At 38.4% G+C, this 18701-nt stretch overlaps 1 protein-coding gene across 8 annotated transcripts in view; it reads left to right on the forward strand.

Moving 5' to 3' along the window:
- The window catches only part of LOC134546155 (carnitine O-palmitoyltransferase 1, liver isoform), a 126442-nt gene that overhangs the window by 65012 nt on the left and 42729 nt on the right, over positions 1-18701 (forward strand). For 4 of the 8 annotated variants that reach the window (XM_063388709.1, XM_063388714.1, XM_063388710.1 and 1 more), the window contains exons 2-3: positions 11160-11325; positions 17154-17290. In XM_063388709.1, the coding sequence (XP_063244779.1) occupies positions 11185-11325; positions 17154-17290 (278 nt within the window). In that variant the 5' untranslated portion in view covers positions 11160-11184. Of the gene's footprint in view, positions 1-5133; positions 5269-8270; positions 8330-11159; positions 11326-17153; positions 17291-18701 lie in introns of those variants that run through there. The other 4 variants (XM_063388715.1, XM_063388711.1, XM_063388713.1 and 1 more) reach the window with 3 other exon arrangements.

An 18701-nucleotide genomic window follows, 5' to 3' on the forward strand; every position in this document is an offset into this window, starting at 1 on the left:
AATGTCAACAACAATGGCGGCCTCCGTGATACAAGATGGCGGCCCCCATGGGGGTACTGGCGCGGTGTTTACATTTCAATGTTTACATCTGTCCCAGTACTCCTTCCCTCCCCCTACTCATGTTAACCAAAATAATTTTTACTTTAGCTTTAATGACTGACTGAAAAATATGTCAATGTAACTATTATCTACCTATATGTGTGCTACTTGGGTTGTTTTTGAATGTTCAATGTAAGCAGATATAATTTCGGTTTCAGGGTTTTTCTTTCTCTATATACTGAGGACATTGAGGACAGTAAGAACATCGATCCTTGCAGCCAGCAGCCTCCTCCAGGCCAGGCTCAGCAGATTGACCAGGGTGCTTCGACTTCTCTGCAGCAGCAGTCGCAGAAATAAAATAAGAAGATAAAAAATGTTGGTATTAACAAAAATAATGAGCTTCTTGAACTTACATGCTCACGACTTCGGTAATCTGCCTCTGCTCATGACTATTGCTACAACTTGGGCACGAGAGCTCGAGCTTATGCAACCTGATCAGCAGATGTACGCCAAAAAATTCATAAGTGAAATCCTGTTTGAAGGACAAATGGGTACACTTCACCACCATTCAGTGGTCATAAATCAAACAATGCAGGAAATATCAAGCACTCCCACGACTTAATTCTCCAGATAGACTGGGAACCTCACCTCCGAACCATCACCAATTGATGACGGTTTCAATACCTTGCACGATGAACAACTGCCCATCAGTAAATTGTGTCTTGTCAATAATAATGGTGGTCAACAGTTTGTAGTTGAAGAAACACCCCCACAAGGAGGAAACAACGATTCAATGACGACCTATTTCGCCAATTTCAATGAACTCTGACAAACGAACTAAAATGTTTTTTTTTCTCACTTTTCCCCACATTGTTGAATATGCATCTCATACGATTTATACTGTATGTAGTACACGTGTGTATTATATCGCACGTTGAGGTAAATAGTGGGACAACTAAAAAAAAAGGTGATTTTTGAGTTAACTGCGGCTTCTTCTAGAGAAATACGAAAGCTACAATGAGCAACTGAAATGACTCTCCTAGGTACAATAGCGGCCATCCAAGGAGTGATGGTTACATTATGCCACTTAAGAGAATGAAAGGGAAGTGAAAACTTTCAACTCAATTTACTCGAAATTACTATTTATTAGTTGTCCCGCTATTGATCTGAATGTGCGATATGTATTTGTATTATACGTAATTAAACGTTCCTATGTTTATATATTTGCAGTTTTCTTACCTTTATGTAATCCTTTAAGCATATGCAAAGTGCTTCGTCTTTTAGTTGGAGAAATCGCTGTCCTCAGTCGTGTATCACGTTTTTCAATCAGAGGGCGGACCTTGTTTAACAGTTTCTCAAAAACCTCTTCATTCATCCTCAGGTAATTATGATAATTTGTAGGTAGCAGGCTCAGTTCACGAAGTAGATTACGATGACCATGAGTAGGTCGATTCTTCAACCAATTCCTGACCCACACTCTTTTCTTATTTTTAAACGTCGCCTTCAACGCTGTACACAGTGCAACTATAATACTTGCAACCTCCGGGTCAGCCCTGGGTAAACAAACGTAGGCGGCTATGACTGAGTATGATACGAGGCGCTGTGCTTCCATAAAGAATGTTAACTCGAAACTGAAAATTTGTGCAATATTTTTGTGTAGTGTGAGGGGTTCAGACCATTCAATATTGTTGTACAAAAATGAGCTCAATAATTTTGCGCAAAATATTGAACTAAATTTTTGCCAGTGAGGGCCCTTTTAGTAACGAGCAAATTCATGTGTTCTCATGTTGCAAATACACTTATAATACCTAACTCGGGTCTCTTTACATTTAACGTAGAATTATTTATAATAATGACTAGTGCGATAAATAATACGCAAATCGTTTTCAACTACATATCTGCACGCGAATCTCACGTAGTTTCCGCTAGAATTCGTTGCCGGAGCAGCTACGTCGACTATCGAATAATTCGATTTGCAGACCGAAACTTTAAACTATATAATGACACGGCTCCGATAAAAGCGAAAGCTTTTAACCTGATTTTAGACAATGAATTTTATTGAAATGCTGCCAATCTTGTTAAAATTCATTAAATAGTTAATACTATAAAGTTTACCTTTGTACATATTATTTGTGAACTTTGGTTCGCGCCATCCAGCACAGATGGTTGCACCGTGGTCGTTACACATTTACATTCCTTGACTTCTGTTCCATTCACTAAATTACTCCCACCAAATGCTGTATACCGAGAGATAAGATGTTACACCAAAAGTAAAGTGAGTGTTTTTAGCCTCAGCTTCACACGCCATTTCATTTTCTTGTCATTACTGTTATTCGAGGTATTTTGCTGTGAATTCAACACGATAGTGCTCTCGCATTTTCTGTTTCGTCACTTTTTTTTAATCGGATATATACTAAATAACAATTTGCGCAAGTGTTAATAATTATGATCTGATGCGTGACATTTTTTTACAGCACGTTAATAACGTGTAATAAATAAATATCTCGTGAGAAAATTTGTGACCTAAAAAACAAATTTAAGATATCCATCGGGTTAGATTTACTGAAAAAATTTGCTAGTGGATATTAATTACAAGCTAGTTAAGTAACTAACTTAAATAGCTTGGCTTCTGTGTTGTAGCCGTGTCCTTGCCAAATAATTCACCGACGTTTCGGTCGACATTGCAGTCGCCATCATCAGGGAACAGTTACCTACTAAGGTTCTTACCTGTTGTATTGCCTTTATATACTCTCGCCTGAGGGGAAGGTGCTTCCTGATTGGCTGCTGCTGTGGGCCAATCAGAGCCTTCCTTTCTTCTGGTTGGTTGGGCTTTTTTTCAATCAGGGGCGATTTGTCTGATGTTGGCTGTGAAGCTATGTTTTGAGGTTTCCTAAAAAGTGGGTTCCATATTTTGCTTAATTTGTAGCCATCTTCTCTATAAATTTTTGCTGGGTGTTTTAATATTTCTATTGATTCTCGAATGTATCTTTTCTTGTACTGTCGGATGTTGGATATGGTGTGACCAAGTGGCAATAATTCTTAGGAAGTATGAAAATCACACAGTTCTCAAACCCATAAACAAGATTGAGGGGTCTCTGACATCGGTGAAAGGCAAAACCCCTGCCGAAAACCTAGCCGGTGTATACAAGATTCCATGTTCCTGTGGCAAGGTATATATAGGACAAATTGGCAGACGAATAATCACAAGGGTCAAAGAACACATCAGTGACTTCTAACATGAAAACCCACGATCAGCTATAGCAGAACACTCAATGGAAACCAGACACAGCATTGATTTCGACCAATTTCACACCATATCCAACATCCGACAATACAAGAAAAGATACATTCGAGAATGAATAGAAATATTAAAACACCCAGCAAACATTAATAGAGAAGATGGCTACAAATTAAGCAAAATATGGAACCCACTCTTTAAGAAACCTCAAAACATAGCTCCACAGCCAACATAAGACAAATCGCCCCTGATATTTGCCAAGGAAACGGCTACAACCCAGAAGCCAAGCTACTTCAGACAATGGCCGTAAAAGCCTGCGAACATTATTAACTAACTAACTTGTCGTATGAAACGAGCCATAAGACGGAAACAATGAAAGAAGTTTTCTAGCTAGCAGGCGTATTTTTTTCATATTTACGATAGAACGTTGCAGGTTAAAATGCTCTTAACCTTTTCTCTTAACCTTTTCTTGTCCTTCGTTGAATTTAATTAAGAATTATGTCTCAGTAGTAAACTTTGACAGGCTTTATTTTTTTTATATCCTAGTGACGTACAAGATTTATTGTTTTGTTTTGTTTCTATAAAAAATTGGCGTATTAGTGATTTAGTCGAACAAAGATTGTGGCCATTAGACACGTGAATCTCACTCCGTTGTTAGGATGTGAGTAGAGGCCTTGAGTAGACGTGTAAACGAAGCAAAGTGGTGGAAGGTAGCTTCTCTCCCAAGGACAGGACGTGTCAATATGACGTCAGTGCTGACTTTGCCCGAAGTTGCGGGCGCGGTGGCCACGTGAAACGGATGCCACATCTTTGTATCGTACATTTCGTCATAAAAATAATGTCAGTTTCTGTTTCAGAAATTTGACCATGCTCCAGCATTTAGCTTAAAGCGTACCGCGTGGTTCAGTTTATTCTCTGAAGTTATTCATGTTCAGATATAGGTATTTACAATGTAATCCTGAAATCACATGGACGCGTCGCGAATAAATTATTTTTTCTAACAAGTACTTTCGTCACCTTGTGACGTCAGAGCTACAAAAATTGCCGACGCGGCGGACTTAACGGTTATAAATTATTTATATCTAATTGTGTCGCGGGTGCGGCGTTACTTAAAATGAGCATCAGTTTGATTTTCTTAAGATAGTTGGATTGGTGCAGTGTGCGTGGTAATGCTATTATTATATTCATTAATATTATATTTTTGTTCGTGTATTATTTTAAGATTTTTTTTTAGATATATTTTATATGTAAAATCTTTGAAATTTTTTCCTTCACACACACTGTTATTTTTTTTTTTTCAAATGATTTTTTAAGTTCTAACTAAAATTAGTTATCTCAAACATATTGATTAAAAACCCTACTAACATTGTTGTACGCAGTGGCAAGAAACATTTTGTGTATTGAAGTTTCTTGGCTTTTGGGATTTAGCCACATTGAGGGCGAAGGTTTCGCTGACGTTTTGGTCGAAATGGCAGTCGCCATCATCAGGGTAGCAACCAAGCCAGAATGTGATGCTTGCTACCCTGATGAGGGCGATTGCAATGCCAACCGAGACGTTGGCGAAACGTTCGCCCTCAGCGCATTATGAAATCAATTTCGTAAACAGACACCATTGTAATATCTTGAGCAGTTTTTTTAAATCGCGTGTGTTGTTTCTTGGGAAGCGCTGCACGCCCGGATGTCGGGAACGTGCTACCTCGCGGGCCGACGCGCGCTCGTTGCTGACGCAACAGGTCGAGGACGCACCAGACTTCCTGTTTTCTTCTCGTCTTCCCGCTTTCTCCGGGCTTCGTCACGGCCAGCGAAACACTGCAGGCCCTAGTCCGCGACTCAGAACCTCTGAAAATAATCACGCAGGACGAGTCGGAATGCGACCGGCAAACTTATACCGCAGTTTCATCGCGAAACACAACTTACGTTCTCAAGTGCTTCCCTAGGCTGGTATACGCTTCTCAAGCTGTAACTGAACAATTTTGTTGTATTGCACATAAGTAAGTATTTCAGGTAGTAAACCAAGCGTCTGAATAATGTTTAACTATACAAATTTCTAAACCCCGGCAAAAAATTTTTTTGTAGTAAAGATTTCATTGAAATCAAAGGCGTACGTAGAAGTCAATTTGTTGGGGGGGGGGGGGGAAGGGATTGAACCACTTTGACTGTTGTTTGCCTTCAAATTCTTTCTATTTGTTGATGGGAATGATATAATTTTTTTTAAGGAATCGTTAGGATATCGGGCCGGGGGAGGGAGGGGTTTATCCTCCATATCCCCCTCTCCACCGGTCGTATGCCCCTGGCGGAAGGTAATGGCTAAACACAGCAGAATAGTCTCGCCTGTAGTATGGTTATGGCCTATATCGCTTTGGCGTTGACCTGTAATCCAAACCCGACCCACCATAATCATCATAGTCGTCGTCGTCGTCATCGTCATCATCACCATCACCATCACCACCACCACCACCACCACCACAAGGATCGTTTAGAAACCCCCTAATGTAGACGTTTTCTGCAGGGGTATGAACTCGTCTCCCCCCAGTTGTTACGCCACCTGCAGGCACGGCTTTTGTGGCTGCAACACCCAGGAGATTGCTAAACTCCTGTCAGCGTCGTCTAACCTGAAATTTCGCACCGGTTGCACCCGTTAACCGTACGCGTTCGGCACTCGCCTCTAGAAAGTGAAACTGTTTTTACTCCCGCTTTTCCCTCGCATTGGTTAGTTCATGCCGTCCCTTACCGGCCCAGACGGCGTAACGACTATCCGTGTAAATGGAACAGAAATATTCACGTCAAATAACATACATTTGTAAATCTGTACATATACATGAAAACAATTGTATCATTACCTTATAGTGTTCGCAGTAACATTGTGTTCGGATTCTTGCCCGGGGATTTATGCTTTGTGTTGTCCTAGTAGGTACCTCCAATAGTTTAAATTACTTGTAAACCGGTCCGTGAATAACTCTCCAGTATTAACTGCGCTTATAAATAAGCATAATAAAACAAAATACAGTCCTATTATTCAATACTTGATTATCATATCCATGGTGATATTATGCTTGAATGAAACATCAATTAAAATATAAAATTATGTCAATTAAATTATAAAATATAAAGTCATTTTCATTATAAATACTTAATATTATCTCGAAAAATGTATTTCATATATGCAAAAATAACCATAGCCATTGTTTGTACAAACTTACAATATTTTTCTTTTATTTCAAACTATTCCTTGTCAACTGGTTTTCAAAGGAATCTTTTGTAAAAGTACGGAACTTTTTTTTTTCCTGTGTAGATAGTAAGAAATTTCGCAAATTTTTTTGTCTCAAGTTTAATGGAAAACATGTACCTATACCTATGACATATGCGTTGATTGGATCACAATCGTTTAGCTACTTCCCTCTACGACTTTGGACCAGTAAACTACCAGCTAGCAGTAGAGTGGCCGAATCGTGTAGATCCACTCCAAAGACGGGGTAGTTCTACAGTAAGAAATCAGCCAATATGAAAGCATAGGCGTGCAGAGTACACATAGAACTGTGAATTTCAGCCTGTCACCAGACGAACCCGCGAAATTTCCGCGTCTCTAACTACTATCAGGCTTTTATATTTACGAAAGGATCACTGAATATGTTTGTCGTCGGCGAGTTGTTAATTTGACTGGCATGTCGCCTTCTTGCCTGCTATCTCCCGCCGCTCCTCATTACGTTAAATTGCTTGTTTACTGCTGAGTAATAGATATAACCAAGCAGCCGTTAGCAATTATTTCAGGTTAAATTTTAAAAAATCGGTCATATGATAGCTTTTGTCGTGTAAAGTGTTAATTGACAATTACGGACACCTCTGTCACCATATAAATAATGGGATAGTATTATTATCTCTGGAGAAACAGGTTAGGTGTGAAATATCTACATGTGCGTGTGAAGAGCTGATGATTTCACCGGCGGGTAAATGTACAGTCCGTGTCACGTAACTTGTCTCAAATTTGACAGTAGTACTAGTGGTCTGCTTAATCATTGTGTGAATGATGTTTTCGAATAATTTCATGTGACAGGGCCTTAACAGGCGTGTGTTAGGGCCCTAGATGACGCCCATTCCGTTCGGGGTGCGTTGAACCGGTTACATCTGCCCACACTGCTGATTTTTGTGTTCTTTTGTATCTTGTTTCATGATTTTTACTGCTGCCTTCTTTTTATGAAGGCTTTTGCCTATTACAATGATGGCGTGTACGACACTTCCAAAGCGATGTTCTGACCAGGGAATGTTCTCTGTGAACGACTAGCATGATTGTTATCGAGGCGTATGAGTATGGTGGCTAGTCCTCTTCCGTTCACATATCGTCGCATTTATTGAACGAAAAAAGTAACAAAAGCGTTTGTTGTGGTCGGCAACTGATTCGAAGTGCGATCGCGCCTTTGTTTCACGAAACAATACTCTTCAGCGGTATTGTGTTTGTGTGTGGACAGCTTGAGTTCTGACTGTGTGTTGTTTCATGCAGCCAGCACTGGACACATTTTGAAAGTCAAGGTGCAAGGGGAAATCACCTCGTAGCTCAGCTGATTTCCGAACGATTCTTGATTATTTTTCGAAGTGAAAATTCTTTACAGAGTATAACGAAAAGTTCAACTCTCAGGAGTGGGCGATCGATAGCAAAAGAGGGGGGAGGAAGAAGAAGAAATAGTCAGACAACTGTAAGCCTTTTTTTATTTTTTTTCGTCGCCATGTTATTTATACATTTAATTTATTCTGAACCTCCATTGTGTTGTTTTTATTGTTGAAGTGAATTGCTGAGTATTTTGTATTATCTTTTAGTTGTTTAGGCGGCCACGCGCCCATTTTTTCTTAATTTTATTATACTTATTTTTATTTATTTTTATTTTTCTCGGCAGCTTTTTACGTTTTTAAGTCCAAATGGATGCAACTAGCACTGTTCTCAGTAACAAGGCTTAGACATGGTAAGTTCTGGTCTAAATCTTTTTTTACTTTCTATCCACAGAGCGAGTTGGTGCCGTGATAAGACATTGGACTCCTGATACGGCCTGTTTCATAATCACTGTAAGTTACGATTTCACGAACTACGAGTTACAATCTTAGCATTTACAAGTGCAACATAATGTGTTTTTGCCAATCGGCCTGTTGCTGACTTTTTTTTATTCGTACCGCCTTGACATGTTTCGGCATTGACAAAATAAAATAGCCCACATCGTGTTTAACTTGTAGGGCCTACACGAAAAGTTTTTTTTGTGTGCCATTTTATTATTTATATTCATTCGCGTCCATATTTGAGTATTTTAATTTTCTGGCATAATCAAAAACCTTCGTTTTTACAAATATGATGAAGAGAGAAAGAGAGAGAGAGAGAGAGGTAGATAAAGTGCGTGTGTTAGTTATTTTGCTAGAAGTAAACTAGAAAACTACGGGTCCGATTGATGTTATAATGCTGCTTTTTTCTAGACGGATAAAATTTTTTTTATTAAAATAAAATTGTGATTCCGTAAGAAATAGCAGTACTTTGAATAGCTTAGCTTAGAAAAATCACCAAATGGTTTGCTTTCTTGGCTCGTGCTGATGAAAGAAGTCTCGCAGTTGTATTACGCACGCCGCAGAGGCGACACCAGCGAGCGTCGCGGAGCTGGATGGACGGCCTCTCGTGCACGTGCGCTCAAGTGCGGCCAATTGGTGCCTCGTTGTCGCCGGCGCCCGCCGCACGGGGTGAGGTCGTCGCAGCTCCGCCCTAGGTCCCCGCGGGGACGCTTGCTTGTCCATCGGCTCCGGCTTGAGAAGCACTTTACACCGGCCCGGAGGAGCTCGCTGCTCACCATATATAACGATTTAAAATGGCGGACTGATGAAATAAAATGCACGGTTAAATAAGACGTGAAATACAAAATAATTGGCCAGTGTTCCTAAAACATCCTTCAGGTGGTAATTATATTGTTCGTTGTGGCGGGATTTTTAAATGAATGATAGATAACTCGTGATTATATTTATGTTGTAGGTATATTTTATCATTTGATTATTTTTAGCACACCGATGTTACTTTAAATGGTAATACATTGAAATTTCACTGATTTATTTATTATAGTCATACGTTTATTTTTAAGGGCTCTAATGATCTATAAGTACGAACTAAAATGCATTTTAACTATCATTACTTTCATATTATTTGTTATGTACAAAGTTTGTATTTATTTTGGGTTTATTTATTTCCATATTTGTAATAATATGAACAGGACTTCTTATATCGCATTTTTTTCGTGATAGTGCTCTTTGGAGGCACCCATAAACACGGAAAGTCTTTATTACAAATATAATATGTCTATAAATATGCTTCTCTCTATTTTTTAATGACAACCGCAGTACCGCAAAAACAACAGAATGACACCTGCTCCGACGACGCTCACGCCAGTGTGGACCGAAAATTGACAGTCGATGTCCACACTGCATAATCTGACTAACCCGATTTGGAATTGGGCAGATCGAGTGGTCTCTTTCGTTTTATCGCTAACTGCTCTCCACATCGAAAAAATTTGATTATTGGCAGTTCGAGTAAATTGCCAAACAAAACGTGTCGCGTGGAATAGGCTCTAAACTATTATGACGGACCCCCTCTCCTTACCAATTATTTTTATCTGCCCGAAAAAAAACGTCATTTCAGCCCGTTTAAGTTGGCGTTGAATAGGTTTTCCCCTTGGCTCCGCCACTGCCTCTCATAAATCATTGCTAGCACCTAACAGAACTGTGCAAAACATTAATATAGTGTTTGTAATTCTAACTACTTCCAACTTCTCTACTAAAGCCTGCAAAAATGTATTTATTTTCTGGTTCCGTGCTAAACTCCACACACTTGTGCACATACAAGGCAGTGTCTATTGTTCATTGGCTGCTGACATATTTTACCTTCTGTTCCGGTTACGTAAGGTTGGAGCATATTAGGTAATTCATGTATTTCATTATTGGTAGGGGTATGCATTTTTCGCGAAAAAAAAATCTGAACACCTATTAGACTGCAACAAGCTATACGCGTACCAGCGATTTCTTCCTTTTGATTAGTGACCGTCTGCAAAAAAACTCAATTGCCTTATTTAACTCAGCCTCTTAGGATGTGTTTGCTTTCGCACTGAATTACTTTGATTGGTATTGTAACAATATACTTGGCCTAAGAACGAAACTCACCCAATCACGAAACACAGACGATGCTACAATTTTTTAACTTTCATCTACTCTCGGAATCTTTTCGCGAAAAATGCATGTTTCTTTGGGGGCATATCGAGCTACCCATGACTAAAGACCGAAAAAATTCGCGTTTTCAGTGATCTCTGGGAAAGAGACTACAATGCTTTGTATATGTACTGACCTGTTCATTGGTTGCGGGAAGGTGTATTTAACTCGCTACTGACCTTGTTTATTATTTTAATTACTTGTGTTACTTGTTGTTAAACTGTGTTATACGAGTATTGTTTTAGCTGTGTAACAAAATATTTTTGCTGGTATAATGCTTTTCTTGCTTTAATTTGGCATGGGTAGTTTTCACGAATTGTTATTTGATTAACTAAATCACAAACCTTATTATAGTTACGAGCCCACGATTCGGTAATTTTTTAGTTGAGGGTGTCTCATTGGCGAAGATTATTCCCTATAAACTGTGTGCCAATAGCGGAAGCAACTTAGAGTTATTGAATTTTATCCTATTACGAAATGAATCCGCACATTTTTCAGGTCCCTACCCATGGCCCAAGACTGAAAACAACTTGAGGCTTTGCATTTAGGTTTATTGAGAAACAGTGAAGAACCGGGCAATTTCGTTTTGTGGTGGTAGTGCGCAAGTGCTTATTGTGTCGTCAATCTTGCATGAAGATACACAGTTGTTACGTTGTGGTTGCAGAATTGTGACGTGAGCCACAAGGGTCATGGCGGAAGCCCACTCGGCTGTGGCCTTCTCGTTCTCCATCACCCACGAGGGATGGGACGTCAACTTCGACCGAGAGGTCCTGCACCTCGTCTGGCAGTCCGGGATACGGTCCTGGAAGAAGAGGTTGGCCAGGTTCAAGGTGAGCCAAATGCTATTGGCTGCTTTCTTCGCGATTTCATTGTTGATGTGCAACATCTTAGCCCTCGGTAATACGGCATTTGGTAGGAGTAATTTCGTGAACGGAACGGTAATGTGTAACCACGGTGCTGCCATCTGTGGCGGATGGTGCGAACCAAAGTTCACAACGCGAAAGGTTAACTTTGTAGTATTAACTGTTTATTTAATTCTAAAAAGATGTGCAGTATTTAAAGAAAATGCCTTCTCGAAAATCAGGTTCAAAGTCGCCCCCCCCCCCTCTCCCCCCCCCCCCCAATCTTTTTCGCCGTTTCAAATTTCAATCTTCAAATCTAATGACAGAATAGTCGACGTAGCTGCGCTCCGGCAACGAATTCTAGTGGCGGTTGCGAAAACTACGTGTGATTCGCGTCAAGAAATGTTGTTTAAAACAATTTCCATATATGTTTTTCACGCTCGGTATTATTTTAGAGATATTTTCGTTAAATTTCGTTTCCGAGTTTTGTTTAAGAAGTGTATTTGCAACTGAGAACACATGAATTTGCTTGTTACCGAAGTTAGATGTTACACGCTCCTGGTGAGTACTTAAAGACTCGCTCACATGTGTTTATATCATTGTTGTTCGTTTTCTTAATACTTTTTTGTGTAGATAATTTTCCAGAGTCTTTGGTTACGGGACGTCTTTTTCGTGGCAACTAATAGGTATCTAACCCTACACATGTAGAAAGTGAACTCAAAACTCGATCATTAAGAGCATATTTTGTAACCCAGAACCAAACGATCCTAGTTTACAATTGGAAAACTTTACAGGAGAGTAAATAACTGTTCTTTAAATGATACCTGTTTTCTATTACCATCCATGCGCATGAGACCCTCAAGAAGGAAAATTTGATTAATTAATTTCAAAAGGGAGACATTTTCCTTCAGCCATAAGGTCCACAGGTTCATAACATTGTGACTATGCTGACGTTTGTTTGGATCAACGTAGGTAGGCACTTATAACTCTCGCTAATTCATTGAAAAATTGTCGAGCTAGTTTCAAAGATAATGTTTGGTAGGAAACAAACTTTTAAGATTTAATTTGAAATAGATCAACATTTGCGAAATTTTGACTTACGCTCGTTTAAGTCTGAGGTGCAACTATTAATTATGCCACACTGTTTGTCTTACGTCATCATCGATAGCAACATTAAGGGTTCCTTTCGAAAGTACAATACAGCGTTATGCAAATGCTTCTTTCATGCATGAGTACTGGTGTGTTTTTTGCTTTCGCACGGTGTTTAGGATTGTTGGGCCTTCGTGCAACGAACGGAACACTGCCCTTAAAATACGCAACATGGCAGTTCTTCGATCTAAGGTGATTTATAAAAGCATGGAACCCCCTCTCCTCCTCTATAACCTCACTTGGGAATTCCCTCGTGTTGGCCTCCAGTATGAACGTTATGGTCATATTCCATTACGTGATTGACTGAAAGTTTTGTTCGCATGTTTCTTTATTACGAACCAACTTTTGAAACTATAGTTTCTCGCTCTTTTGCCTACAAAATTTTATTTTCGTGTCATTTTTAAATCGCCTATTGCCACGAAAATTTTAATTTGTTATTCCGATCGTACATCACACAGCAATAACAATGAAGTTGTGTCTTCTCGATGTCGTATTTCACCTCCTTGGGTTTTACCCTCTTCGAGCTTCGTCACGACCCAGCCTCCCAGCTGCGCCGTTGAGTTGACCTTGATGACGTCAAGCCGATGTAGGAAGTGAGGATGGTGGTGAAGGTGGCAGGCATTCTGGTCTCCTTGGGCGCCACTGGCTAGCTCGTCGAGAGAGAGACGGGAGATTAACTTGCACTTCGGTCGTTGTTTGTCGTTACGGGACTACGTGAGTCTTTTAATAATTTACGGTGGCGAGTTTAGAAAAAATTATAATTGTGCTGCTGATTACTTTTCTTCTTCTCCCATTTAAGATCCCCGCCTACCTCGGTACACACGCGGTGTACAGAGCTTCAGAAGAAACCTCACGATTTAAAAACTGTTCAAAATATCCCAGTGGTGTCTGTTTACGAAAACCCCGCTGTGTGCGGACGAATAGTTCTTTGTCCACATCCTAGCTAGATAACCGCTCTAGAAGCAACAGTGAGCGTCGCACTTAAACATCCCGCCTCAATAACACAAATACAACCCTGACTAGGCGCATCCCTTTAATATTGCCTTAATCAGAGACGTTGGAAGATGTTCATCATTAGTGTGTCAAGGAAAAAAAAATTTAACTTTTATTGAAACTAAAACTATCAGACCAACTCATAATTGTTTTTATTATTGTGTTCAACATTAAGACTTGTTGATACATACACAATTCTTAGTTTATGATTATAACTGATGTTTATAAGCAGATATGTGTTCATATGAAGTCTAGAGATACTGCTGCAGATTATGGGTAAATTATTATTTTTTCTGAGAATTGACCCCTTTAGCAGATTATATGGTGTCTTGTCAGGATCTATAGCCCGTCCCACCCTTAGATTGCAGTACACGGCTTATGGCGCGCGCTGTTGCCAAATCTCTAACACATTACGAATTTCAGGAGATGTGTGTCTTTGTAATTCGGATCGAAGAAGAAGCATTTTAAGAAATCATATACTATTACACATATAAATTTGTAATAATGCCACTTTTATGAAAATTTCAAATAAAAACTACCTATTGTAGACGAACATTTCTCATAGTTTTCTTTTATGTTCTAAAAATCCCATATATATATATATATATATATATATATAAAATCACATTTTCATGGGCCCGATAAATGCCGTATTTTTGGACAAGTCATGTCCAAAATCATAAATAAAATACGGTAATGGAAATTCTCGGTCGAGTAGTTATGGGAAAAATCCGAACAATTGTGTCAAAATGAGGAAGATTTTTTGAAAAACAGAAAAATCGCAACAACTCCCATAATATGAATAATATCGCATCCGTTTTAACGTATCATAACTCGGAGTACCTAATGCCAAAAAAGTTTTCTAAATAAATTTTTGATACGACCAGCCATAACTATATGGGTTTGAAAAATATTTTCACCAGGACAAAAAAAAACGTAACTGCCTTAGTAGACAACTTAGCAAATCTGTTTAAATTGTTTGTAAATCATAATTATTTTCCAAAACTTTGTCAAAAACAATGTTTGATAAAATGCTTGGTGTTGAGAAGGATAGAAAAATAATTCAAAATTTCGTACCATCATCGCTATTAAATTCCTTCGTATTTATTTGATACATTTTACATATTATGTTAAAGATTCGATTAAAATATATTTTGTAACAACCATTACTGCAAGGGGAAGAAAAAAATATGGGTTTAAGGATATAAAAATCCTTTTTTGTTCCAATGTAACAAAATATAATCATCAAAATCTTCCTGCGCCTTTAGGCTGTGCCGATAAGGAATTTTTTTTTAACTTTAACTTACAACAAGAATCTGTTCACACACATTTCATTCATAGGAATTTATACGATAAATGTAACATTAACTTGATTAAGAAATTAATAACATCACATACCTACCTTTTAATCACTATCGCTACCGCTGACCAATGTTGATACCCCTTCCATAAGAGTAGCACGGAGCTTACCAGAAGAATGGCAAGCTTCCTTAATTCCATTGCACACACTCATATTTTTTGAAAAATACTCAAATACATTCAACACAATCTTGCGCTCCCTCCCGCGTAGCCTACCGATATAATTTCTTTTCGGTGTTCTAACTTCCATATTTTATATATACGTAATAAAAATAAATGTAGAAAATAAAATCACGTATGTTAACATATAATTTGTTTGTCAAAATTATAACTGTAACGAGTCACCGGACACAACGCGTTGCTTCGTCGCGATACTAACTGGCAGGCTGGTTTTCAGAAATGGGTGTCTAAGGAAATACATGGTTGACTAAGGAAGCCATGTATTTGAAATTGCTTGCAGGACAGAACCCCACTTATCTAAACACACGACTCTGTTTCCTCTTTCGACGGCAGCTTGTGAGAGAAACCTCTATTGCAGCGCGCTCTTGTACTGATAAGACACATCTTTAACAGCTATTTCCACGGAAACTGTAGAAGCAATTGAGATGGAGCTGCTTTTAAAAACTAATTCAATTCATTGTGAACATTTTTCACGCTTTCGTCCCTCATATATCTTTAATAGAAAAAAAGTTTTCCGCTGGTCAACTTTTTGATGTGTCAGTTTGTGAGAAAATGCATTTCAATATATTAAAAAAAATATTTAAGTGAAACCTGTATAGTTTTTGTCTTAACATTTGTTCGGTGGTGTCCTAAGGCATTAATTTATTAATAAAAAAAATCTGAATGAAATACACATGTAGGTTATTTTTTTATGATGTGAAACATCTCGGAATACTTCAAAACAGTTCGCAGTGAATAAGTTATGTTTTTTAATTTTTTCGGACACTAAAAATATTGTTAAGTATTCAAAATAAGCATTGACTGATGCGTATTTCGATGCTATACAATATAAAAAAAAGCTTGGTCCAAAAATTAAAATTTTAATTTCGTTTGATATTTGGCAACAACGCACGAAGAAACAAGGACAGCGCTAATGGCAATCGGCGTGTGTTAGAGAGAGAGAGAATGCGCCCATTTACTTCCACACTGCAATCTAAGAGTGGGATGCTCTATAGTTCATATTTTCCAGTCGCAAGGAGTCAACTAACCTTGCCCTCCCATTTTTACAGAACTGCCACGAGGTTGCAGGTTGTAGTATGATAAATTAAGAAAAATAGTTTTAAATTTTTCCCCATACTCTACAGTATCATAAAGTTGGATCAGTCTTACTGGCTTAATGTTCTTAAGGCTGTTTGTTTACTTTAGATGATTTTCAAGTTTACTTACATCAAAAGAGGGCTCTGTATTAGTTATTATTAGTTATGTGTAGAGCATGTGTAAAAAAGCCATTATCTCCAGGCTCATATATGACATGAATATATATATATATATATATATATATATGTGTGTGTGTGTGTGTGTGTGTGTGTGTGTGTGTGTGTGTGTGTGTGAATATATATAGACACATAATTATTTTATATTGCATGTGTGCAAACTTCTAAATTTGGCACCTTCCAAACTCTGGTGCTCAGGGCCCACAACCTGGCTGTCTTCCTCCCCAATTCCCTACCACACCCTCCCCAGTTCTCTTTCTGGGTCATACGACCCTCCAACCCTTAAGTTTGAATTATGCTGCCCCTAGACATAGAATATATGGCATTTAATGAATTTCACGAAGCTAAGCTGAATAATTTGATTTGCTTTACTGACAAAGATCATGGGGCAATGTTGCGGTGCTTTAAGGCCTCATCTTGTTAAGATACTGAGAAAAAAAAATTGTTTTATGTTATAGTGTAGGATTTCTATAATGGCCTAGGTTTTGGAACACCTAGCCACATTTGATTCATAGTGTAGAGGTCATGGGTTCAATCCATGCTATTTTACTGGGAATATAATTTTCCTAAATAGTTTTCCAGTTATATTCTAAGAAAATTATGGGTCCTTTAATGATATTCAATTTTAATTTTTTACCTTTTAAAATGCAGCCAGTAATTGTCAACAGTCAGCACTTGCAGCTAAATGAAATGAAATATTATGTAATATTCAAAGGACTTTCATTTTTTTTGGCTCTCTTTGGTCAAAGTGATTGTATTTTTGTGCTCTGTCTTGCATGCTGCCAATTAGTTTTGTTTATTATATCCTGAGAATTTTTAACTTTATATCTGCAGTTTTCTGTTTGGCTTTTATAAAACCATCATTGCTGCTGCTTCTTCCAGAACAGTGTCAAAAATGGAGTCTACCCTGCCCCACTGCAGAGCTTGTGGGCCATTGTGGCAGTTATAGCAGCTCTTCATTTCACAGAGGTGGGAATAGCACATTCGTACGTGGACAAGATAACGAGCCATTTACCAGCGTAAGTACTACCAAAGGGCCATTATATAAAATTTAGGCATGATCTCACTTTCTCCCGTCCATTTTGTAAGCTACAAGCCTTTCACCATAGGGGTCTATGATTTTTGTTTAATTCATGGAACATGGTTTCTCAGTGGTAACAGAGTAATTTTCTGTAACTGGTAAAATACAATTAAATGGCAATAAGCAATATTGATCTAAGTGCCAATTTTGAGATTATATTTTCTTAACTTCCAGCAAGGTGTGTTTTAATGGATAGTAGAGTGTAAATTACTGTAATTAATTAAATTTATGATAAAAGGATTTGCAAATAATCTATTAAACTATTAGTATTTATTTTCTTGAATTCAAAATTTGAATCACAATTGCCAATCATCATTCAGTATTTTGTAAAGTAAATTGATCATTGATTTTTGTTACAAACTTTTACATAAACTAGCTAACTCTTATTGAAAAGAAAATATTTGTGTTGTAATTATTGTTACGTGTTGGGAAACAGCTTTGGAAAGGATAGCCCAATTTACAAACTATTATTGACACTATTTAATTATAACAATTTAATCATCTGTTTGCAAAATACTCACATTTTTAAAAAGTCCACAACTCGCTCTCGCCACTGTATCTTGGTCGACAGTGGCTCTCTCTACGGTTTGTCTCTTACTGCGAATCTTGGTCCCAACTCACTGCTTTACACTACTCACTCGTCTGCCGCACACACGACACCGTATCAGATGCTTCAGTCCCCAATGCTCTCATATTCACACACAAAGCTTTCTTGTTGCCCACTTATCACTCACCAAGGGAGTCACTCACCCTCTTCACTTCACTGTCCTCGTAGGTCAGTCTCTCCGTTTATGTAATTGCCAAGTTCTGCCCTGGAAAAGTCTCGTAGCCCTCCGAAGTGTTGTGCCATCAGAATCCCCGTCATAACACTGGAAGCTTCCAGAACAATGGCATCCTACTAGTTACACTACTTCACGCAAACGCGGCTCTGGGGACATGCCGAACCCTCGAGAGACGCAGAGAATTTCCCGGCTCAATGGAGAAGTGCTGGAGGAGGTGAAGGGGGATAGCAATGACCTCTAATAATTCAGTTACTGTGCAGCAGTAATAGAAGGTCTGGCACTTCCTGCATTGCGCTCCTCCCTCAGACTGGCGCATGGGCTGCTGGCCAGCCTCGTCACTAGCTTTTGTAACATTATTATACTAATAATTCTGTACATTTATATGTAACTTATTAATGTACAATGTGACAGTAAAAAAATTTTTTAGTTCTGATTCAAAGTGATGAAGATTAGGATACAACTAGTTATTAAGTACAAATGGTTTCTTCTGGTTCTGAATTCTGTAGACCCAAAGACAGTAGTCGTAATGACTTCTGTATGCTATGCATTCAAGTACAAGGTTTACCA

This window comes from Bacillus rossius, chromosome 1 (genome assembly GCF_032445375.1).
Source record: "Bacillus rossius redtenbacheri isolate Brsri chromosome 1, Brsri_v3, whole genome shotgun sequence".
In the NCBI taxonomy this organism is placed as follows: Eukaryota; Metazoa; Arthropoda; class Insecta; order Phasmatodea; family Bacillidae; genus Bacillus; species Bacillus rossius.